General features: G+C 38.7%; 1 protein-coding gene across 1 annotated transcript; it reads left to right on the forward strand.

The window, feature by feature from the left end:
* Positions 1-327: 327 nt before the first annotated feature.
* SPRY3 (sprouty RTK signaling antagonist 3) lies at positions 328-1,285 on the forward strand (the record flags this gene model as incomplete). The annotated part of the gene is made up of 1 exon (XM_082609842.1): positions 328-1,285. One exon carries the CDS (start codon positions 328-330, stop codon positions 1,192-1,194), a length of 867 nt encoding a protein of 288 aa, XP_082465968.1. The 3' UTR covers positions 1,195-1,285.
* Between the last annotated feature and the right edge of the window lie 23,944 nt (positions 1,286-25,229).

Consider the following 25,229-nt stretch of genomic DNA (forward strand, 5'->3'; position numbering starts at 1 on the left):
AATCCATAATCAGATCTTTGCTCCCAATGTGCTTTATAGTCTGGATGAGATGACCAGACTTGCCTGTAAAGAAGTAGGTGAGGTCAATTACAGAATAAAGGAGTAACATGAAGACTAAAGTGATTTAAGGTAGTGGTGGTGATAGGGCCTGAGGTTTGTTGGTTCCCTGCAAAGTACTCATGCCTGTGTGTTCTCATTTATTGTTTCTATTCCCTCTCTCCTAGGATTTTCTGATGTGCCCTAAGATCCATGTAACTACAAGGGCTCTTTATCACCATAAGTGCCACCCTGACCCCAAACCACTCAGAACTCAAGAATCAAGGCAAAATGGATGCCGCAGTGACAGATGATTTCCAACAAATTCTACCTATTGAACAGCTGCGCTCTACTCACGCTAGCAATGATTATGTGGACCGTCCTCCAGTCCCCTGTAAACAGGCCCTCTCCAGCCCTTCCCTTATTGTGCAAACCCACAAATCTGATTGGTCCCTGGCTACCATGCCTACTGCTCTCCCACGCAGTCTCAGCCAGTGCCATCAATTGCAGCCCTTGCCTCAGCATCTGAGCCAATCTAGCATTGCCAGCTCAATGTCCCATAGCACCACTGCCTCTGATCAAAGGCTCTTGGCCAGCATTACGCCCTCACCTTCAGGCCAGTCCATCATCCGAACCCAGCCTGGAACAGGAGCCCACCCAAAGGCTGATGGTGCTCTGAAGGGAGAAGCTGAGCAATCTGCAGTGCACCCCAGTGAGCACCTCTTCATCTGTGAGGAGTGTGGGCGCTGCAAATGTGTCCTCTGTACGGCAGCTCGCCCTCTCCCCTCCTTCTGGCTGTGCAACCAGCGTTGCCTTTGCTCTGCTGAGAGCCTCCTCGATTATGGCACTTGTCTCTGCTGTGTTAAGGGCCTCTTCTACCACTGTTCTACTGATGATGAAGACAACTGCGCTGATGAGCCCTGCTCCTGTGGGCCTGGCTCTTGCTTCGTCCGCTGGGCAGCCATGAGCCTCATCTCCCTCTTCTTACCCTGCCTGTGCTGCTACCTGCCTACCCGTGGATGCCTCCATCTGTGCCAGCAGGGCTATGATAGTCTTAGGCGACCAGGCTGCCGCTGTAAAAGGCACACCAACACTGTGTGCAGAAAAATCTCTTCTGGTAGTGCGCCCTTCCCCAAGGCCCAGGAGAAGTCTGTATGACCTTCCCACAAAAGGGATCCAGTGCTTTCTCCTTCTAAGCCCCATCAATAAAGCATAGGCCTCAGCTTTGAAGAAGGGGAGGAGGAGTAAAGTAGCCAAGCCAAAGTTAGGGCTCACCAATTTTGTTCCTGCAGTGTCAGGGGAATGGTCAAGTACATCCTGGTGCAGGATGCCTTGTTCTTTCTCACAGTATCTATCCCACTCCTCTTCAGTCTTTTAACACCCACCATCTCAGCCCTTATGGCTGTCATGGCATATTCAGGTGATATATAAGCATGAGATTTGGACACTGAGGGCTGACAGAGCCAGCAATGTGGAGGTTTAGGGGCTCCCCAACGTAATACCTCTCGATGCAGGCTCTGAGTGTCACTCTGCTTTCCACAGTGCCTTTGGAAGCTTTCTTCTTAGATGGTTTTCACAGGTCCATGTGGAACAGTGTTCAGTATTCCAGGGAATCTGACCCCTTCTCTGTTTACCGCCCCTCTGGTCTTTAGTCTTTTTCTCATTTTCTCCTCTTCTTGCATTACTCTGTTCTGTTCTCATTCCCACTTCATTCTCACCCTCTCTACTTTTACTTTTCCTCTCTTTTCTTTCTCTCTCTCTGCTTTCTTCTCCTTCCCTCCCTTTCTCTCAGACTAATCCTTTCTCTGCCTGTATTTCTGTCATGTTTGATCTAATCTTTGTCTCCTTCTACCTGTCCCTTTTTCTCTCTCTAACACGTCAAAAAGTGCTGGTTTTCCATGGGTGTTTCCTTTGACGCCAAACTTTGCTATGTTATACTATTTACTAATTTTTATTAAGGGAAATTGATTACTGTAATGAACTTATCACTAGCAATAGTGTGTGTGCACTCATAACCACACTCACCAGTTTATGAGCATATGAGGCAAACTTGTCTTACATTTCCAGGTTTAATTAGTTGAAGTTTTACTCCCTTTCCCAATAATCAACTTATAGTACTGACAGATTCCACTAGCATGCTGAGTAGGATAGTAAATCAGGATGCTCATAACTTTGTATGTCTGACCCAAGTGCCAAAGGCAGACGTGCTTTATAGCTAAATGAACAAAGCAAAGGATATTACAGAGGTCTGTTCTCTCTTAGAAGCTAACTGCCCTGAGACTGCATGGCTCAGGCCTTAATAATGGACATAAAAAGTCATAACACTTTAGAGCTGGAAGGATCTTAACTGTTAATCTAGTTCAATGCCCTTATTTTACAGATGGGAAAACTGAGGCCTGGAAATAGGAAGGGATCTGCCCAAGGCTACACACTGAGTTAATAGAGTTGGACCTGGCATACAGGTCTTGTGACTCTTGGTTCAGTATTCTCTATTAACAATGACAGAAAGCCATTCCCATTCAATTTTCAGGAATCATGCCAAGCTAGTGTGGTGGTCTTGATGTGGGGCATAGTGGGTAGCTAACTTTCAGGTGTCAAGGCTGCCCCCAGTGGACATCACCTTTGGCTCTGTCACCTTGTAGAAGCTCAAGTGTGCAAAAGAAAAGCTTAAGGAAGCCCTAATCAAGCTGTATCTTCACCATTGCACCTATCCTTTGCTGCACACTGTGCTTGCTCCTGGCTTTGTCTGCAGTGGCAGTTGCCTGAGAAGCTAAATTTCAGCAACAGTGGAAAACTGAGATGAAAGATGTATAATGCAGAGAACTGACTTCTCTTTTAAGAAATACCAAGAGCTTGTGCTGTGAATCCCCTTCAATGGGAAAAGGCTGCAGTGGTGATAACAGGCTCCTAAGGACTGCTGCTGAAAGATGCAAGAATTAGATACAGTTTCCCTCTGTAAGTGAAGCCAAAATTCACTAAAGAATTCAAAGATTGAGGGCACTTGCTTGAAATCAAGGTGCTCCAACTTAGTTTAAGACCTCCAGACTCTAGCTTTATATATCATCATCTCTTTTAAAGTGTGCATGGATATGTATTACAGGGTGGAAAGGTGGGGAGAAATGTATAGTCATACACGGGGAAGAAGAAGGGAACATCCATGTCCCCTTGTTGGCTATATACTATAGGAATATGTGCCACTCAGTCTTTGTTGGTTCTGAATCTCTCTGAAGTGTACTGACATTTGGGCTGCACAGAGACCCTCACCTTCCCTTTCACCTCCTCTTCTAGAATTGCTTTGCTCTATTTTTGTATATATAAATATGTTATGATGATTATTAATAATGTTAATGATATTGCTGCAAATGGTGCCATATACAAGGTTTGGCTTCTTGGAACATTTATAAACCCAAACCAGTACCTATAACCTCTTATGTTGCTTTCAAGTCCTTCCACTTAAGTAACTTCTTTTTATGTTACAAGTCTGCCTGATTGACCTTTGAACTTATCCACCCCTAAAAGCTGTGCCCGGTTCTCTGGGTCAAGCTGGATGGTGATGAGTAGCAACACACACTTCTCTTCGCTTCAGCCTGAAATTTGCTTAAAGCTGAGATAAGTAAGGATTCTGACACTAGTGCATTGTTCCTGGAGCTAAAGTTATTCTATGGATGTTTGCTTATTAGTTTCAGGACCCAAAACAACACAAGTCCCTCCTCCTTGATAGCTCCTCATATCTCAATCCTGCAGTCCTTACTCAGGCAAATTGTGCACTGCCAGAGGCGCCCTGGGCTCCTGCCACACACCCAAAGGAGCTCTTCTCAGTGTATTTCTAAATGGCCTTACACTTGGTAGAAGAAACTGAAGGGTTACTCCAATGCAGTTGCAGTCTGCAATCTGCTGAATCAGGGCTCTCATTTGTGTCCAAGTTGGCCTGATATGGACTGCATCTGGTTTACGTATAGATGGGTCCTGTTGGGGTATGCGCACGGACATGTGAGTGTGCATATGTATCCCCTCTGTGAGAGATATATATATATATATTTACATATATATATGTAAATATATATTCACACATCTCTATATATTTTAATGTATTGCACATGTATATTTAAAATATATATGAAAGAACTCTAAATCCTGCAGAGAGGCTCTGTTTTCATTATTTTTCTACTTTGTGTCATGTACTGTATAAACAGGAATATTTAGAGGGTGTTTCCTGCTTAGCATTTTTTTGCAGTTAAATCATCTGTTACCCCCTAAATCTACTGCTTTCCACATATTGGTCCCTTGATACATTTCATATGGCTTTAGCCAAGAGTTTTTTGTTGTTGTTGTTTTTCCAGCCCATCTTTCCTCATCACAATAGCTATAATAAATGTAGTGAGCACTTACATAATGCTTACTATGTGCTAAGCACTATTTTAAGCACATCACCTATATTAGCTCATTTAATCCTCACGGCAACTCTGCAATGTATGTACTATTACGATTGCCATGTTACAAATGAGAAAACTGAAGTACAGAGGGGTTAAGTGACTTGTCAAAGGTAACAAAGCTTGTAAATGCTGGAACTAAGATTTGAACCTAGGCTGTCCGACTCCAGAGTCCATGGTCCAGAGTCAGGTATAGAAGTCCAGAGCATAATATAAACCCTTGTGGTATAACAAGCCTCAAACGTTGAATGGTTCTGTCCCTAACTCCAGTCCACCTGCAGCCTAAGAGTTGAAACAAACATGCTACTATGTTAGGAGTGAAGCAATAATTACAGACATCATATTATTAGCTGTCTTGCTTCCCAAGATGGTGGCATTACACACTTCTCCACTTTTCCCTTTGAAAACATGTTTGCAGCCAGTTACCATTTCTCAATCAGCTTATGGTATGGAGCCAGTAGAGAATTTTTTTTACTTTGCCAGAGAGGGTAAGAGTTTACTTGGCCTTCTCTTTAAGGACCCAGGAAATCTAATTCAATTTCTTTCTGAAGAAAGTAGAACTAAATCTATGTTTGGAACTTGAGATTGGTTGGAGCTGTTAACATTCAAGCTCATTGATTATATTGAGTGCATTTTGCTGATTCAAATGTAAGTAATCCACTGATGTCCATTGGTCAGTATACCACCTTACCTCTTCCCATCACCTACTTCACACAGGCATTATTTCAGAGCCAGAAAGACCCTTAAAGAACATCTATTCCAACATCAACATTTTATAGTTGGAGGAAAAGATGCACAAAGAGAGAAAAATAACCTGCCCAAAGTCACACAGTTATAAGTTAGGGTGGAATTATGACAATTCCAGACTTCCTAGTTGCCAGATTCCCTGGTTTGAGTTTCTTAGAAAATAGAGCTTGAAGCAAAAGCTTATGTGAAATCCCAAGGAAGTAGGAGCAAGGAAAAAGAGGTAGAGAAGGAGGGAGAATAATCTGTTTCATGACAAGCTAACTTCTCAATCTCTTATGATAGGCCATACTGTATCTCAGCCCATCTGCGTGAGGAAAGGGGAAGAATTCAACTCCTATCTCCCACCTCATTAGTCAAATACCTTCCCTGTGGAATATTAACTCCCCTGCACTTTTGGGTAATGCATGTGTGGGTGCCCAAGCATGTACCTTGGCATCTTAAGCCTCAGCAGCAATGGGGTAGCATTACAGACAGCAAGGCAAGTGTGCGTATAAAGGGAGACATATGAACTTAAACTGGTACACTAGGCTGGTGCTTTTCCCTTACATCTTTAATCACTTTCATTCAAAGTGAGTTAGAGATAACCTACAATTTTTAAAGTATATAAGGCTTTATTGTGGTGCTCAGAAACATACTAAATTTGCCTTCCTAAACCTATATATTCCCCAACTTGTTTTTAAGGACTTCTTTCTGCATGGAAATGAAGTTCCTAGTTCAACTAGAGGAGTAACAATCTAGGCCCATATCCTTATCTTGACCCTTAAAGCACTGTCGCTGCTTTCAAAGGCCAAAATGAACAAGACACACAGCTTTCAAGGAAAGACATCTTGCGGGTGACACTGCTCATTGTTTAGGGATCTTTCTGTCATTACAATCAAAGTGATGTATGTTGCTCCCACATATATTTGGTGGCCAGTTCCCTATAAAAGAAGGGGGTAATCCTGACACACAAGTTGTCATTCTCCAACTATTAAAGCAATCCTTTTGACTGTACTAGATAATGGTCATGTCTCTGATAATAAAAGACACAAATGACAAGGATTAGGAAACCCCCAAGTCCTTGAAGAATTGACCAACACTGCTGTGACAAGTCACTAAGGAAAGAAAACAGAGATAATCCTTCAGGCGAACACCCTAGTTTTATTAATATAGGGCTTTAACCTCAAGTCACCTGTATATTCTATTGTGATAAGATGAGGTACCCATAAATGCATCCTAAGGGCTCATTTTGAACCTATGTCCTAAGGCCTAAACTAAGGGAGACTGAATGACTCCCTTGGCCCCTTTCTCCTAGGTCCACACTTTAATCTTAGCCTTCAAAGTCTTACCACTCGGGTGACAAAAAGAAACACTAAAAGGGAAAGGAACACTAATTTTTATAATATCAGAAATTAGTTGGCTTAATTTTACTCTGTAAAAGTTTTAAAGGATCCCCTTCCAATGGGTGTTAAGGCCTCCCAATAAAGAGAAGGCTCCAGGCCCATCGTAATACATAAGGTATACTGAAGGAAAAAGAGAAAAAAGTAGTGTGAAGTAATATTGTATGTAGGTCCAGAAAGAAAAACAAAGGTTAAGAAAAGCTATGTGAAAGAAAAAAGCTCTGTAATCAGTTTGTTTCTCTCATCCAAAACTCAATTTTATTAACCTCTTGGCTCTGTTGTATATTTAAACTCCTTTTTGTCCTTGACTTATATCAGCATTCTTTTTTTTTCAAACTCCTACAACACTTCCACTGGAATGATTGTGTGTGTGTGTGTGTGTGTGTGTGTGTGTGTGAGAGAGAGAGAGAGAGAGAGAGAGAGAGAGAGAGAGAGAGAGATGGATAGAGCCTTGAGCTCTCCCCTAGAGGTTCAGAGTTGGATAGAGCCTTGAGCTCTCCCCTAGAGGTTCAGAGTTAGAGTATGTACTCTAAAACTTTCAGCCTTTCAAACTCCCTTCCAGGACATGTCCCCATAGTACTTGTATCTTATACTAAATGATAAAGTTTCTCTCCTTTAGAGAGAAATACCAGACTGGATTTGTGGCTTTACCTGGATTGGCTTCTTGGTGGTGTGGAAATTACAGTAACCTGAAACCAATTAAATCAGGATCTTTGGAGGTGAGGCGGAGGAATGGATTTTTTTTTAAAAGCTTCCAGGTGTTTATAATACACTAACAGGGTTGAGAAAGCTCAGTCACCTCATTTTATAAATTCAGATACTGAGGTTCAGAGAGGGGAAACGACTCACTCATAAACACACAGTGAGTTAGGGACAAAGTTAGGAATGTGAGAATACAGGTCTGCTGACTCCTAGGCCAAAGTCTTTCTCTTTATATTATGCTGCTTTTCTCTACCCTGTGCCCTCTCTGGATCTTTGCTTTCCTCATCTGTAAAACGAAGATAATAAAGCCTAGAGATTTTGTGAGTCATTAAAGTAGAAGCATATTTTAATGTACAAGGTTCTGCACAAATGCAAAGGAATGTTATACTTGAGGGAAGTAATGTACAACACATACGTGAGGCTGAATGTCTAAAACAACATAATGAACGTTTTTAAAAAATTTTAATCCATCAGTCATTTGGGTGTTGTGACTACCTGATAACATGTATGGAGACTGAACACTTGTGTAGGTTTTCTGTACCTTTAAACTAAACTTGGCCTCAGTGACAATCAAAGAAATTAGGAGTTGAGGACAGAGGTCATTCTTTTATTTCTCTTTCCCTCACTGGGATAGGGATTAAAAGAAATATAAAAGCAAAGGGATATTTGGACTTCTTATACTTGGTCAATTACAATGTGGCCTTAGAACTGAACTAGCCTAGGGTTTCTATGGGTCTTGTAGATCCCATTCCTGGGGTCTGTCAGGGGTTGGAGGGAAGGGGGTCAAAAAAAGGACATCTCTTCTGAAAGGCAGTATGCATAAAAAGCCAGCAGGGAGGGCTGCCCATTAGGAGGAGCTACTGCTATAGAAGCCAGAAAGGAGGGAAGTGGCTTTCTGATTTGGCTTATTTGAGGAAGTAGATTATTTGGGGATCTAGTATCCCCAGAATGATCTATAACTGCAAGGAACATGTTTCCTGAACTCCAGGGCCCCGGAACAGAGTATCCAGACCCATTCCTGTCCTTTCCATTCCAGATATTAGGAATTTCCAGAGGGGGCCACTTCTGTTCTCCTAGGAGTCATATATCTGGCTACTTGTTTATTTGGTAAAAATGGAATTTTATACCATTTATAGAATGGATTTCTTGTTTCTTCCTTATTTTGAAAGTATAATACACATTCTTAATTCATCATTAATTTTTGCCAACGACTTTTAGTATTTATTTGAAAGTTATTTTAAAATATGAAAATATATTTATTTAACAAAGCACTCCTTTATCCTTAATTGAGCCATGCTAACAAATTAAAAACAAGCCATGATCAAACTGCTTCTATGTGTCACATTACAAGCTAAATTTAAAAACCTATTTAGTAAATATATCCTCATTTCATCTTGAAATGCCTCCCTTTTAAGTGGGAGGTAGAGAGACATGGAATTAGTGGGAAGCAAGAGGCCTAAATGTATAGTGATGGGCACTTATAATCTAGACCTGCCTTAGGCAGGGGTTACCTTTCAGGTAGTTAAGAGGTGATGAGCTATACTCAATCACGAAAAATTGAGTCGTTACAGGCCATGTTTCAGTAGTTTATGACTTCCTGGAAATATAATCCAAAAAACTCCTTGCTAATAGCTACACTGCCAATAAAGTGCTTGTACTTTGCCTGATAACAATTAACACAAGAGCCTAAGATGAGCTGCATAAAATAGCATGTGGACCAAATGAGAAAGCAGACTGTAGTTCTAAAGGAAGGATCAAATTTGGTTGTGGTGTCAGCCATAGGCATTAATTGTAGGGACATTGAAATCTATTTCAACAGAACTTCAAATAAACATAATGGAGACTGGACCTGAGAAGGTGAAAAAGGGTAATTACTGCATAAGAGGTTAGAGCACAGCCTGAAGTTCAGAAACAACACTGAATTTAGAATCAGAAGATAACTGTAATAACACACAAGACAGTATGAGATGGAGGAGCCAGTCTTGATGAGTTTCATCCAAAAGATTTATAGACGGCTCCACCATGTACTAGGCATCTTTAGTAAGTTACTTAGGCTTTCTGTGCCTGGTTTGAAACTCAGGAACCATGACTCTGAAAACTGTGCTCTTAACTACTACAATCTACTTCTTACAGTATAAAAATGGCTACATGAGTAGAGTCATACTATGTCCCAATTTGCCCAGGACAGTCTCAGTTAATACCTGTGTCTCAGAATATTTAATAGTGTCCTCTTACATTCTGAGAACTTATCTTGACATGACTTGTATATAATACATAATGGTATATTTAATTTGCTAACTTTGATAAAATCATTGCATGAAAAGAGATCAGGATAATTTTAGTGTTGGCCTTTCTCTCATATTATCCTCAAGCATCATCCAAAATTGAGCCCTCCCACAATTTTTAAATTTGTCACCACCCACCTCAAGTCCTTTTTGCCAGCTTACATTCCCTGGTTTTTCACAACACCGTTGACCCTCTCTCCCCCTAGCACACCCCTAGCCTAACAAAATCTGAATCTTAGTTAAATATAACTACCTATTCCACATTTTAATCTAAACAGATGAATGAGGTTGGAGAAAAACACACAATCACAAATTTCAAGTGGGCCCTCAGTACCACCAGGCAATTTCTACTTTATTTCTCCCTTCAGTTTATTTTCCAACTCTTAAAAAAGACTATCTCACACTTCTCTTTCATCATACCTCCAATACCTCCACCTCCTCCATACTTCCACTCCCAGCTTGTGACCTTGCCACATATCATTGAGAAAATAGGGTATTCCCTCTTGAACCCACTCCAGCCAGCCTTTTGAACCTACCTTCCACTGAAATAACTCTTGTCAATGTCACCAATGATTCTACCTTGCTAAATCCAATGGTCAATTCTCAGTCTTCATCTTATTCACCCAATCAGCAGCATTTGTCCCACCTGATCATGCACTCTGACTTAGTTCCTCCTCCCCCAAATCCTAGCAGAGCCTGAGGCAAGGACTTACATGTAGTTTATTTGGGGAGGTGATTCAGGAAACAAGAGAAGGGGACTAAGAATGAACCAAGTAGGGATGGACCATCAATTCAAAGGTATGTTATTAATGTGTTTACTACTGAAGGTAACTGTGGATTATTCCCACTGAGGACTCTCTTTGGTACTGTGTGGAATGTACCTCAGAATTTTCCACCAGACACAGAAGAGTGTTTATCCATCAGATTTCATCTCCCATTGACCAAGGGTAATCCTAGAAGGTGTTAACTCACTGGCACTTGCAGGTTTGTTCATGACCTAGAATCACTGAACAGGCTCCTGCAGATGTCCGTCCCATCTGGTGGTAGCAGAGAAGCCCCAAGGCAGAAAGCAATAGTGTGAGATACAGCTGAATGAGGTAGCATCAAGCTACCCCTGCATACAGCAGCTGCAATACTGTCCTGAACAAAAGGTGGTCCAGGAGAATGTGAAATGAGGCACAAAAGATGTTTGACACACTCTCTTTCTTGAAACACATTCTTTACTGGCATCCAGCACACCACACTCTCCTAGTTCTCTTCTTACTGCATTGATCTCTTCTTCTCCAAGTTCTTTAATGGTTCTTCCTCATCTCCCTGAACTCTAAATATTAGAGTGCCTAAGGTTTCAGTTCTTAGTCCTCTTCTCTTCCCTATCTAGACTCACTCTCTTGGTGATCTCATCTACTCTCCTGGATTTAAACACCACTTATATACTCATATGTATCTTTTTAGTTAGTGATTTCATTTCCTTCGGATAAAATCCCAGGAGTGGTATTGCTGGATCATATGGTAGTTCTATGTTTAATTTTTTGAGGAACCTCCATACTGTTTTCCATAATGGCTGTGCCAACTTACATAACCACCAACAATATACAAGCGCTCCCATTCTGCACATCCTTGCAACACTTGTTATCTTTTGTGATTTTGATAATAGGCATTCTAACAAATGTTGGCCATTTGTATGTCTTCTTTTGAGAAATGTCTTTTCAGGTTTGTGGCCCATTTTTTAATTGGGTTATTGGGGTGTTTTTGCTATTGAGTAGTGAGCTCCTTATATTTTTTTGGATTTTAACCACTTATCAGATGTATGTTTTGCAAATATTTTCTCCCATTCCACTTCTCCCATCTCTTTACTCTGTTGATTGTTTCCTTTGCTGTGCAGAAGATTTTTGGTTTGATGCAATCCCACTTGTCTGTTTTTGCTTTTGATGTCATATTCCCAAAAAATCATATTAAATTTCTGGCTGCTTTGCTTGCCACAGCCAGTATCAAGATCTCAAGCTAGCTGTTATATTGGACTTCCCTGATAATTTTCCATGTTCAGTTCTAAATCAGAACTACTTCCTCCAGCAGTGAAGCTGCTGTTCCTTATGACCTGCCTCATCTCTGGAGAATTACCATGGCATGGAGATGGAGGTGGGTATGGGAGTATCCCCAGCCTGAAATGCCTGACTCCCATTGTTCTTCCTGAGGTTTAGCAATTTTTCTTGAATATACTCTTCTCAATTTGTTTTATGCCTTTGGCTAATTTACAGAGTTCTGTAATGGTAGCTTTTGAAAATTTTGTCCAATTTTTTTTTAGGGGAATTGTCGGGGTCCTCACTCAGAATTTCCAGAAGTCCTGCCCCAAATCGTTGATTTTTGACCTTTCTTCTTTTTTAATATAATCATTGAAGTTTTAAATTTCCAAATAGGTACTGCTGTAGCTGTAGACCTACGAATTTTGATGTGTTGCATTTATCAATCAGTTCTAAATATTTTATAATATCTTCTTTGACGCATGGGTCATTTAGAAGTGTGTTGATTCATATCCAAGTAACTGAAGTTTTTCTAGATATCTTTAAATTATTGTTTTGTAATTTAATGTTGTTTTGGTCAAAGAATGATCTCTATGCTTTCAATTTCTTTCAATTTATTGAGACTTATTTTATGGCCCTCCATATGGACTTATTTTATGGCCCACCATATGGTTCTTCTTTATGAATACTTTCACATGTTGTTGAAATAATGTGTATTTTGCTGTTTGGGGATGGAATGTTCTATAAATATAAATATAAATTGGATCAAACTGGTAACTGGTGCTGTTCAGGTGTTCCATATACTTCCGAATTTTCTGTCTGTATGTTCTATCAATTACTGAAAGAAGTATGTTGACATTTCTAACACTAATTATAATTTATCTATTTCTCCTTTCATTTATGTCAGATTTTGCTTTATGTATATTCAGTCTCTGTTTTTAGGAGCATATACATTTAGGATTGTTATGTCTTCTTGGAGAATTGACCCCTTTATCATTATGTAGTATCATGTTCAACCTGAAAATGTACCTTGTTATGAAGTCTACATCATCTGATGTTAGTATAGCTACTTGATCTTTCTTTTGTATAGAATTTTACTTTTAACCAATGTCTTTATATTTAAGGTTGTTTTCTTTTATGCACATATAGTTTCTTATATATGTATATTTTTATTTTACCTGACAATTTCTTTTTGTTGTAATTTTTAGGCCATTTACATTTAATGTAATAATTAATGCTGTTGATGTAATTCTACTTTCTTGCTGTTTGTTTTCAATTTGTTGCATCAATTATCTGTTCCTTTTTGTCTCTCTCTCTTTTTTGCCTTTGGTGATGAGGATTTTTTAAAAATTTGCAATACATCTCCTTTATTGGCTTATTAACTTTACCTCTTAATTTATTATTATTATTATTATTTACCATTTGCCCTAGGGTTGACAATATACATCTTTGACTAATCAGTGTTTGTCTTCAAGTACATTAAACTTTCAGGTTCAGCATAAGAGTCTTACCACAGTATACTTCCATTTTCGTCCTTCCATTCTTTGTGTTATTGTTTTTATAGGTTATAATTTCAAAATACATTGCTATTGTTTCAATTATCTTTTAAAATTTATTTTTAATCTACCCAAGTAAAATTTATACTTTTTGATGTATAATTCTTTGTGTTGTGACAAATGCATAAAATCATATAACCACCAGAGTTCCAACTGCTCTAAATCCTTATTAACTTGGTATTGTTACTTACTAACTTGGTATTGTTACTTAAAAATGTTTTTAGCCACTCAAACAGGTATATTAATGGTATCTCATTGTGGTTTTCATTGTGTCCATGTTTTTCTTTAAATTATTGAGCATATTTTAATATTTATAATACTTGTTTAAGGTATTTGTCTACTGATTACATCATCTCTATCATCTCTATCATTTCTGCATCTATTTCTATTCCACCATTTTCCTCCTTGTATGAGTAACATTTGCATGCCTGGTAAATTTTCATTGTATGTTATACTATGTGCATTAATATTTTTGGACAATGGACTTTGTTGTCTATTTTTTAGAGTGCTAAAGTTTGGTGAACAGTTGTTATTTTTGTATCAAGGTGATTTCTTTGAGATTTATTAAATTCTGCTAGGGAAGGTTTTTTGATTTTCTTTATAACTAATTTAGTAAGGTGTGACACTTGGGGTCTCTACAGAATGTCCCAACATTTATCTGAGGTATCATTACTCTGGCTTGACAGAACTCAAATAGTTCTCAGCTTTGTGTGAGTTCTGGGTAGTTGTTATTGAATTTGCTTAATGGGGTTTCATCCTATATGTGCATGGATTAATATTCAGCCAAAGACTTAAGAAAACCCCTATGCAGATTTTTGGGGATCTTTTTCTGACTAGTTCTCCCTTCTTCAGTTCTCCAGCCCCAAAATCCCAGCATTCCAAGTATCCTCAAGCTCAATTCTCTGTCTTAACTCAGAAAGACAGAGGTGCTCTGCTTGGGATTCTTCTGTCAGCACCATGGTCCAGAAGTTGTCTCTAAACACAAAACAATCATAGGGCCTACCTCATTTGTTTTCCTTCCCTCAGGGGTCACAATCTTTGCTCCTCCTTTCTAATGTCTGAAAACTGTCATTGCATATATTTTGTCTGCCTATTTTTAAAACATCTTTATTGGAGTATAATTGGTTTACAATGGTGTGTTAGTTTCTGCTTTATAACAAAGTGAATCAGTTATACATATACATATGTTCCCATATCTCTTCCCTCTTGCATCTCCCTCCCTCCCACCCTCCCTATCCCAACCCTCTAGGTGGTCACAAAGCACTGAGCTGATCTCCCTGTGCTATGCGGCTGCTTCCCACTAGCTATCTATTTTACGTTTGGTAGTGTATATATGTCCATGCCAGTCTCTCACTTTGTCCCAGCTTACCCTTCCCTCTCCCCATATCCTCAAGTCCATTCTCTAGTAGGTCTGTGTCTTTATTCCTGTCTTACCCCTAGGTTCTTTATGACCTTTTTTTTCCCCCTTAAATTCCATATATATGTGTTAGCATACGGTATTTGTTTTTCTCTTTCTGACTTACTTCACTCTGTATGACAGACTCTAGGTCCATCCACCTCACTACAAATAACTCAATTTTTTTTCTTTTTATGGCTGAGTAATATTCCATTGTATATATGTGCCACATCTTCTTTATCCATTCATCTGATGAGGGACACTTAGGTTGCTTCCATCTCCTGGCTATTGTAAATAGAGCTGCAATGAACATTTTGGTACATGAGTCTTTTTTTTTTTCCAGTTATTTCCATTATTTATTTATTATTATTTTTTTAATTTTTTGCTTTATAACAAATTTAATCAGTTATACATATACATGTTTCCATATCCCCTCCCTTTTGTGTCTCCCTCCCACCCTCCCTATCCCACCCCTCCAGGCGGTCACAAAGCACCGAGCTGATCTCCCTGTGCTATGCGGCTGCTTCCCACTAGCTATCTACCTTACGTTTGGTAGTGTATATATGTCCATGCCGCTCTTTCACTTTGTCACAGCTTACCCTTCCCCCTCCCCATATCCTCAAGTCCATTCTCTAGTAGGTCTGTGTCTTTATTCCTGTCTTACCCCTATGCTCTTCATGACATTTTTTTTCTTAAATTCCATATATATGTGTTAGCATACAGTATTTGTCTTTCTCTTTCTGACTTACTTCACTCTGTATGACAGACTCTAGGTCTATCCACCTCATTACAAATAGCTCAATTTCATTTCTTTTTATGGCTGAGTAATATTCCATTGTATATATGTGCCGCATCTTCTTTATCCATTCATCCGATGATGGACACTTAGGTTGTTTCCATCTCCGGGCTATTGTAAATAGGGCTGCTATGAACATTTTGGTACATGAGTCTTTTTGAATTATGGTTTTCTCAGGGTATATGCCCAGTGGTGGGATTGCTGGGTTGTATGGTAGTTCTATTTTTAGTTTTTTAAGGAACCTCCATACTGTTCTCCATAGTGGCTGTATCAATTTACATTCTCACGAGCAGTGCAAGAGTGTTCCCTTTTCTCCACACCCTCTCCAGTGTTTATTGTTTCTAGATTTTTTGATGGTGGCCATTCTGACTGGTGTGAGATGATATCTCCTTGTAGTTTTGATTTGCATTTCTCTAATGATTAATTATATTGAGCATTCTTTCATGTGTTTGTTGGCAATCTGTATATCTTCTTTGGTGAAATGTCTATTTAGGTCTTTTGCCCATTTTTGGATTGGGTTGTTTGTTTTTTTGTTATTGAGCTGCATTTGTCCACCTTTTAAATTGTTTATGGTGGAAAGACAATTTCAAAATTAAGGTTAGAGTTTAGACCTCAGACATTTTCCTTTTTCCATGCTTGCACCCTAGGTGATCTTATCTAATCCCATTATTTTAAATATTTGCATTTTGACATCTCCATAATTTATTTCTCCAGCCTGGAACTCTCTCCTCAACTCCAGATGTAAACAGTCAACTGCCATATTCACTTGGATGTTTAATGGATATCTGAAGCTTCACATATTTAAAACCAAAGTCTTCATTTCTTCCTTCCAAACCTTCTGCCCAATGTTCTCCATTTAGGTAAGTGACAGCTCTATTTTTCTAGTTGTTCAGTCCATCCGTGACTCTTTCTCTAACACCTCACATCTAATCTATCAAAAAATTCTTTTGGCTATACCACTCAAATTATATATAAAGTCTAACCCTCTTTTACTACCTCCACTGCTACTACCCTATCCAAGCTCACATTATCTCTTACCTATATTACCTTAATAGCCTCCTAACAGATCTTCCTGCTTCTATAACTGTATCCCCTACATTCTATCTCCTCAGAAAGGCCAGAGTGATTCTGTTAAACTATAAGTGAAATAATGTCATATCTGTTCTCAAAATCTGCCATGGCTTGGGTACTTTGTGTTTGATGTGCCCACTACTTTGAACACTCTTTCCCTCGTACCTGCATATTTTGCTTATGTTCTTCATTCAGGTTGTTACCAAGTCCAAGCTCGCTCTGCTCACCACATGACAGGCCAAGAAATCAGAGTCGAGATGTTGAGGCAAGGAATACGACTTTATTCAGAAAGCTGGCAGACTGAGAGGATGACAGACTAGAGCCTCAAAATAACCATCTTATTGGGGTTTGGATGCCAGTTTCTTTTACAGCACAGAGAGGGGGAGGAGATGAGGAAGTAAAGTAAAAAGGCTATGTTTTGCAAATATCACCTGGAATGACCAGCCTCAGGGAGGGGACGTGTTAATTTCTTCTTTCTTGCGGCCATTCACAGGTGGGTGGGGTCAGGATGCTTCCCTGAACAAAGGTACTTCGGTTTAACATTCGGGCAGGGGGCAGTGCTCCCTGAGGCAGGCCATCAGGTATAGACAGTATACTTTTAGTGAACAAATCAGCGGAAAGCAAAGGTTAAAGCAACAGATCCAACATGTAGTCACATTTGGCTCTTCCCTGTTACAAGGTTTCTGTGGAAATGTCACTTTATCAATGAGGCTTTCCCTCAAACTCTCACTCTGTCATTCTGTCCCTTTACCCTGGTCTAATTTTCTTCTTAGCACTTACCACCACCTAATATACTATGTATTTATTTGTTTGTTGCCTACATCAACTATGAGAATGTAAGCAGAAATTTTGTTTTAATTTGTGCTGTGTCCCCAGTAACTGGAATAGTGCTTGGTCCATAGTAAGCATTCCATAAATTATTTGTTCAATGAATGAACACACACAGCCTCTTATTGTCTACTTATTTTTATTTTACTTCTTTCTTGGAAACAGCATATGCTTAAATTACTTTTTACCAATTTTATACGATCTGTCTTTTAAAGAGATAATTGAGATCATCCACATTTTGTATGTCTCATACACTTTATTTAATTTCTTACGTTATTTAATACACATTATTTAATAAACATATTATTTAATTGACATTGTTGTTCCCTATTTTCCTTTTCCCAAGTGTGCTGATTTTATCAAGCTATTCAGTTTTCCTTTTGTTAATTTGTGAGCTCTAATATGCTTTACCATTTCATTAATGGTTAACACAACTTTCAGACACATGTGCCTCCATTGTTATTTGAAAACATGACTTTTTTTCCCCTCTTAGGATTCACTGCTCCTCCAGTATTTTTATTTAGAATATTTTCTTATTTATTTGGAATAGTTTCACTTTTCTTCCTCTTCTAAATTCATGCCTTCCCAGATAAGACTTTTAGAATGTGTTTATTTCTCTGTACTCATTCCTTTGCTATCCATAAGTCTGATTTTTCATAGATGACGTGGTACTTTTAGTTCTAGACGTTAGAGTTTCCCTAGAAATATGGACCTTCTGTTTTTAAGAATCCTTATTTAAGTTATGTTACCCATTCCCGGATAGTCTATTATCACTCACTTACATTTAACTGCTGTATTTCATATGCAGACTTTTTTTTTTCAACTCAAGGATTGTTCTTCTATTGTTTGATTAATTTTGTCATTTTCCACGTTTTATTTTCTCTGTTTGGAGCTGAAATTATTTAAATATTTGGCCTCCTGCATCTATATATCAGTGAAGATCCATACCATTAGAGCTCTTAGATATCAGTCTCTAGGCACTTGCTTAGCTCATTGTGTAAAAAGCCCAGCACCAATTGTTTTTATTACAATTATCACAGTATCAAAAAGTTCATTTGTCTCCAGGCTACAGGTGCCTTTTGACCCAGGTGAGGTAGATAGTTTGGAGTTCTTACTGGAGGGAACGTGAGCCTTGTTCAGATATTCACCTTTCCAGAGGATAAGAACTCAGGAATGTTTTCTTACTCCTAAAAGTGTGGAGAGGTAACTTATTTTTCTTCTGTTTCCCTACATCTTCTTCATGTTTGTTCGAAATGGTAACAGTACTTTCACCTGGGTGTGCTCAGAAACTCTGGCCTTCTTTCCTGCTACTTCTTTTGTAGGCTCTTACTCCCAAGATCATGAAAAAATAAAGTGTGGCTTGAGGTATGCTCTTCTTTAGAAGAAGCTTAGCTAGTTATACTTCTTTTTTCATGTATCCATCCATTCACTCAAAAATATTGAGTACTTACCGTGTGCCAAGTGCTGTTCTAAGTGACTAAGGCAGATACCGTCCTTACCCTCATGAAGCTTACATTCTATTGTGAAGAAAGAATCAAAACGTAATTTTATACAGCTATAAATGATATAAGAAAACTGTGGGATGACTGTAGGGAGTGCTGAGATAAAAATGTGAGTCAATAAAATCTTAGGAGACTGAGGATGTGAGTAGGAAGACTGGGGAAAATCAAGGGAAAGCTCTTGATAGTAGAAACCTTTGTCTACCACTACACAAATGCAGCAAACACAAACACAGGGCTTGCTATTTTGCAGAACTCCATGTCAAATTGTAAAAATAACTAAAGATATTTAATTAAGGAAAAGTTATGCTCCTGACCAGGTGGAGTAAACTCTCATACCAACATTTAACAAATTTCAGAAGAAAGAACCCAATTGCTCCAACTAAGGCTGTGCATAAATCTTAGCTGAAGTTTCTACTTGTACCCTCTGCCCAAACTTAGAAATGAAAGTTCATGGGCCCCTCCTCAGAATTATTGAATTGGAATTTTGGGATGAGTCCCAGGAATTTGTATTTTAACTAAAAGCCCTCTCTCCAGGTGACTCATATGGAAGTTAAAGCTTGAGAACCACTAATTTAGAACATGATATTGTGTATAGGTGGAGAGATCTTTAAGTTGCCAACATTATATTAGTGGGAAAAGGTCTAAAATAGGTAGAACAGTCTATGTTTAAACAAGCAAGGTAAAAAGAAGTAGCACAGCAAATATTCAAACACACTGGAGGGGGAAAGTAGTCATAAAAACGAAATGTGGAAGAAAATAAGTGATTAATACTGAAAGCCATCTCCTCATTTCCCTTGAATAATTAATAAAAATCCTGTGCTTCACCTGGGCATATGGTTGCACAGTTAGAAAATTACATTTCTTAGCCTTTGTTACAGCTAGGCATGGCCATATTATTAAGTTCTGGCCAAGGAGATATGAGCAGAAGTGATATGGTTCACTTTAAGGTCATCCTCTTGGAAGGAATAAATGTGTGTCCCTTATCCATTCTCCCTTCTCACTGGCTATAGATAGTAGTAACTGGAGAAGCCAGTTGAGACACATACATGGAAGCTACACAATTTGTCCTACCAACCCCTCACTACCCTACCTCTGGACTGCAACGCAAAATAGAATAAACTTCTCTTTTGTTTAAGCTAATGTATGTTGAGGTCTCTTTGTGACAGCAGTTTTAGAATACACCCTAATGAATACATTGAATGAATCCAATGAAACAAGGACTCAAAGACAAATGATAAAACAACAGAATTAGATGAAAAGGCAGACTGCAGAACTCAGGAAAGGTCAAAATGATATTACTGCAGAATTAATTACTAGGAAGCCAAAAAGAATAGAAAAAAGATGGGTTAAAATATAATTATTAATATAGAGAAGGACCTGAGATATATTCACTCAACAAATACTTGTTTAGCAGCTACTTTCTTCCAGACACTGTTCTAGGTACAGGTGATTGAGGGAAAGAGATTACAGGTTGTATTTCAGATAAAGGAAACAGTATGAGTGAAAATCTTGAGGCAGAAAAGAAGTGGGTGTTTTTATTCACAATAGAAGTTAATTTGATGTAGCTAAATCTGCATGAGCAAGGCTGGAAGAATTTTATGGGATTAAGTTGGAAAATTTGGGAGGGACCAGATTATGCAGGGTCTCTATGGACCATGGTAAGAACTTTGATTTTATTCTAGGATAATTGGGAAGCTACTGGGATGTTTTAGGTGGGATAGAAGCATGATTTAATTTTGCATTTTATTTTAAGAGATCATTTTAGCTGTTACATGAAGGATAGATTACAAGGGGACAAGAGTGGATGCAGGGAAACCTACTGCTCACTTTCCCTCCACTAACAAACTCAAAGCAAGTAATCATGGTGACCTAAACTGATAGAGAGAACCACATGGTTTTCAGAGATATTTTCATGGTGCAATGGATAATACTTAGTGAAAGTGTATGAAGGGAGTAAAGGAGAAAGAAGTCATGGATGATTCTCAGGTGTATGACCTAAGCAGACTGATAAGTGCTGTTTACTGAAATGAGGGAAGACTGGAAGAGGAACATTTTGGGAAGGGGGAGAATACCAATATTTCAATTGTGTATATGTAAAGTTTGAAATGCCTATAAAGAAATATCTAAGTGATGTCTCACAAAAATTGTGTATGTAGATATGAAGCTCAGAGGAAAGGCTTGATCTGCAGATATAAAATTGGGAGTCCTCAGCACGTATTTGGTAATTGAAGGCATAGGACCAAATGAGATCAGCTGGTGTGGAAATGTGGCATGAGAAGATAAAAGAGTTCAAGATCAAGCTCTGTTGAGGTCTCAACATTTACAGTGTACAGAAGGGGATACACTTCCAAACAAGGTTGAAAGGAAGGGGATCCAGAGAAGTAGGAGGAAAGCTAGAAGACTGTCACGTTATGGAAGTTGGAAGAAGAGAGTTTGCTTCACTAAGTAAAATGCTGCATGGAGAAGTCAAATGAGATGAGGACTGGACAGTGTTCATTGAATTTAGCTATAAAGAAGTCTTTACTGGGGGCTGTTTTAGATTGTAGATGGTTACAGACTAGGAGACAGGTATATAAGTACTTTTAATGGTAAGATGGCTCAGAGCCTGCACCCCTTAGGAGAAGACCTAGCTCTTTCTCTCCTGTCCACTTTCTCATTTCATACATGATACCTGGCCCTAGGGTAAGCAGTCTAGATCAGCTTAGCTCTAGGTACTGAACAATGTTTTTCTTCCTTGATCCATTTCTCTGGCATTAGAAGGTGTGGCCTTAATGTTACTGGAAGGTAATATCAGAGGTTCAAGTTTGGGCTTTGAAGAAAGTCACTTAAGCCTTTAGATTAAAAAGAGAGAATTTTTCCATGTGACTCAAACCAGCCTACTAGACTATTTAAGATTAGGATCCAAGTTATCAGCTGACAAGTAAGTATTTTTTATTGTTTTTTCTTTGTCTTTGTGGCTGTATCTACCTCAGAGACCTCATAGAAAGGAAGGATAGTTGGGGGATACGTCAGGATTCATATATTCCTGGGACTTCCTATCAAAATACCTCCTTAATAGATGCTCTTAACAAATCCGCATTTCAGCTCCTTACATGACCAAGCTACCAATTGAATTACAGATCCCTTGAAAGTCCCTGTCTTGTTCAAACCTGTGCTTATAGTCTTATATTGAAAACCTTCCTTGTATTCATATACCTCTCCTCTACAGTAGTACAGTCATAACTTAAACTTCAACCTTTTTTATTGAGATATATTTGAGGTACAATATTATATAAGTTTCAGGTGTACAACACAGTGATTCACAATTTTAAAAGGTTATACTCAAAAAGAAGAGAAAGGGAAACCTCTCCCAGCAGCCTCAGAAGCAGCAGATTAAAGCTCCACAATCAACTTGATGTACCCTGCATCTGTGGAATACATGAATAGACAACAAATCATCCCAAATTGAGGAGCCAGGAGTCAGTGCTGTGCCTCTGAGGTGGGAGAGCCAACTTCAGGACACTGGTCCACAAGAGACCTCCCAGCTCCACATAATATCAAACGGCGAAAATCTTCCAGAGATCTCCATCTCAACACCAGCACCCAGCTTCACTCAATGACCAGCAAGCTACAGTGCTGGACACCCTATGCCAAACAACTAGCAAGACAGGAACACAACGCCACCCATTAGCAGAGAGGTGGCCTAAAATCATAAAAAGTCCACAGACACCCCAAAACACACCACCGGACGTGGACCTGCCCACCAGAAAGACAAGATCCAGCCTCATCCACCAGAACACAGGCACTAGTCCCCTCCACCAGGAAGCCTACACAACCCACTAAACCAACCTTAGCCACTGCGGACAGACACCAAAAACAACGGAAACTACGAACCTGCAGCTTGCAGAAAGGAGACTCCAAACACAGTAACATAAGCAAAATGAGAAGACAGAAAAACACACAGCAGGAGAAGGAGCAAGATAAAAACCCACCAGACCTAACAAATGAAGAGGTAATAGGCAGTCTACCTGAAAAAGAATTCAGAATAATGATGGTAAAGATGATCCAAGATTCTATTTCCCAGATCCAAAATCTTGGAAATAGAATAGACAAAATGCAAGAAACAGTTAACAAGGACCTAGAAGAACTAAAGATGAATCAAGCATCGATTAAAAACACAATAAATGAAATAAAAAATACTCTAGATGGGATCAATAGCAGAATAACTGAGGCAGAAGAACGGATAAGTGAGGTGGAAGATAAAATAGTGGAAATAACTGCTGCAGAGCAAAATAAAGAAAAAAGAATGAAAAGAACAGAGGACAGTCTCAGAGACCTATGGGACAACATTAAACGCACCAACATTCGAATTATAGGGGTTCCAGAAGAAGAAGAGAAAAAGAAAGGGACTGAGAAAATATTTGAAGAGATTATAGTTGAAAACTTCCCTAATATGGGAAAGGAAATAGTTAATCAAGTCCAGGAGGCACAGAGAGTCCCATACAGAATAAATCCAAGGAGAAATACACCAAGACACATATTAATCAAACTGTCAAAAATTAAACACAAAGAAATCATATTAAAAGCAGCAAGGGAAAAACAACAAATAACACACAAGGGAATCCCCATAAGGTTAACAGCTGATCTTTCAGCAGAAACTCTGCAAGCCAGAAGGGACTGGCAGGACATATTTAAAGTGATGAAGGAGAAAAACCTGCAACCAAGATTACTCTACCCAGCAAGGATCTCATCCAGATTTGATGGAGAAATTAAAAGCTTTACAGACAAGCAAAAGCTGAGAGAGTTCAGCACCACCAAACCAGCTTTACAACAAATGCTAAAGGAACTTCTCTAGGCAAGAAACACAACAGAAGGAAAAGACCTACAATAACGAACCCAAAACAATTAAGAAAATGGGAATAGGAACATACATATCGATAATTACCTTAAATGTAAATGGACTAAATGCTCCCACCAAAAGACACAGATTGGCTGAATGGATACAAAAATAAGACCCATATATATGCTGTCTACAAGAGACCCACTTCAGACCTAGAGACACATACAGACTGAAAGTAAGGGGATGGAAAAAGATATTCCATGCAAATGGAAACCAAAAGAAAGCTGGAGTAGCAGTTCTCATATCAGACAAAATAGACTTTAAAATAAAGACTACTAGAAGAGACAAAGAAGGACACTACCTAATGATCAAGGGATCGATCCAAGAAGAAGATATAACAATTGTAAATATTTATGCACCCAACATAGGAGCACCTCAATACATAAGGCAAATACTAACAGCCATAAAAGGAGAAATCGACAGTAACACAATGATAGTAGGGGACTTTAACACCCCACTTTCAACAATGGACAGATCATCCAAAATGAAACTAAATAAGGAAACACAAGCTTTAAATGATACATTAAACAAGATGGACTTAATTGATATTTATAGGACATTCCATCCAAAAACAACAGAATACACATTTTACTCAAGTGCTCATGGAACATTCTCCAGGATAGATCATATCTTGGGTCACAAATCAAGCCTTGGTAAATTTAAGAAAATTGAAATTGTATCAAGTATCTTTTCCGACCACAATGCTATGAGACTAGATATCAATTACAGGAAAAGAGCTGTAAAAAATACAAACACATGGAGGCTAAATAATACACTACTTAATAACGAAGTGATCACTGAAGAAATCAAAGAGGAAATTTAAAAATACCTAGAAACAAATGACAATGGAGACACGACGACCCAAAGCCTATGGGATGCAGCAAAAGCAGTTCTAAGAGGGAAGTTTATAGCAATACAATCCCACCTTAAGAAACAGGAAACATCTCGAATAAACAACCTAACCTTGCACCTAAAGCAATTAGAGAAAGAAGAACAAAAACATCCCAAAGTTAGCAGAAGGAAAGAAATCATAAAAATCAGATCAGAAATAAATGAAAAAGAAATGAAGGAAACGATAGCAAAGATCAATAAAACTAAAAGCTGGTTCTTTGAGAAGATAAACAAAATTGATAAACCATTAGCCAGACTCATCAAGAAAAAAAGGGAGAAGACTCAAATCAATAGAATTAGAAATGAAAAAGGAGAAGTAACAACTGACACTGCAGAAATACAAAAGATCATGAGAGATTACTATAAGCAACTCTATGCCAATAAAATGGACAACCTGGAAGGAATGGACAAATTCTTAGAAATGCACAACCTGCCAAGACTGACTCACGAAGAAATAGAACATATGAACAGACCAATCACAAGCACTGAAATTGAAACTGTGATAATAAATCTTCCAACAAACAAAAGCCCAGGACCAGATGGCTTCACAGGCGAATTCTATCAAGCATTTAGAGAAGAGCTAACACCTGTCCTTCTCAAACTCTTCCAAAATATAGCAGAGGGAGGAACACTCCCAAACTCATTCTACGAGGCCACCATCACCTTGATACCAAAACCAGACAAGGATGTCACAAAGAAAGAAAACTACAGGC

Source organism: Mesoplodon mirus, assembly GCF_964341445.2.
Source record: "Mesoplodon mirus genome assembly, chromosome: X".
In the NCBI taxonomy this organism is placed as follows: Eukaryota; Metazoa; Chordata; class Mammalia; order Artiodactyla; family Ziphiidae; genus Mesoplodon; species Mesoplodon mirus.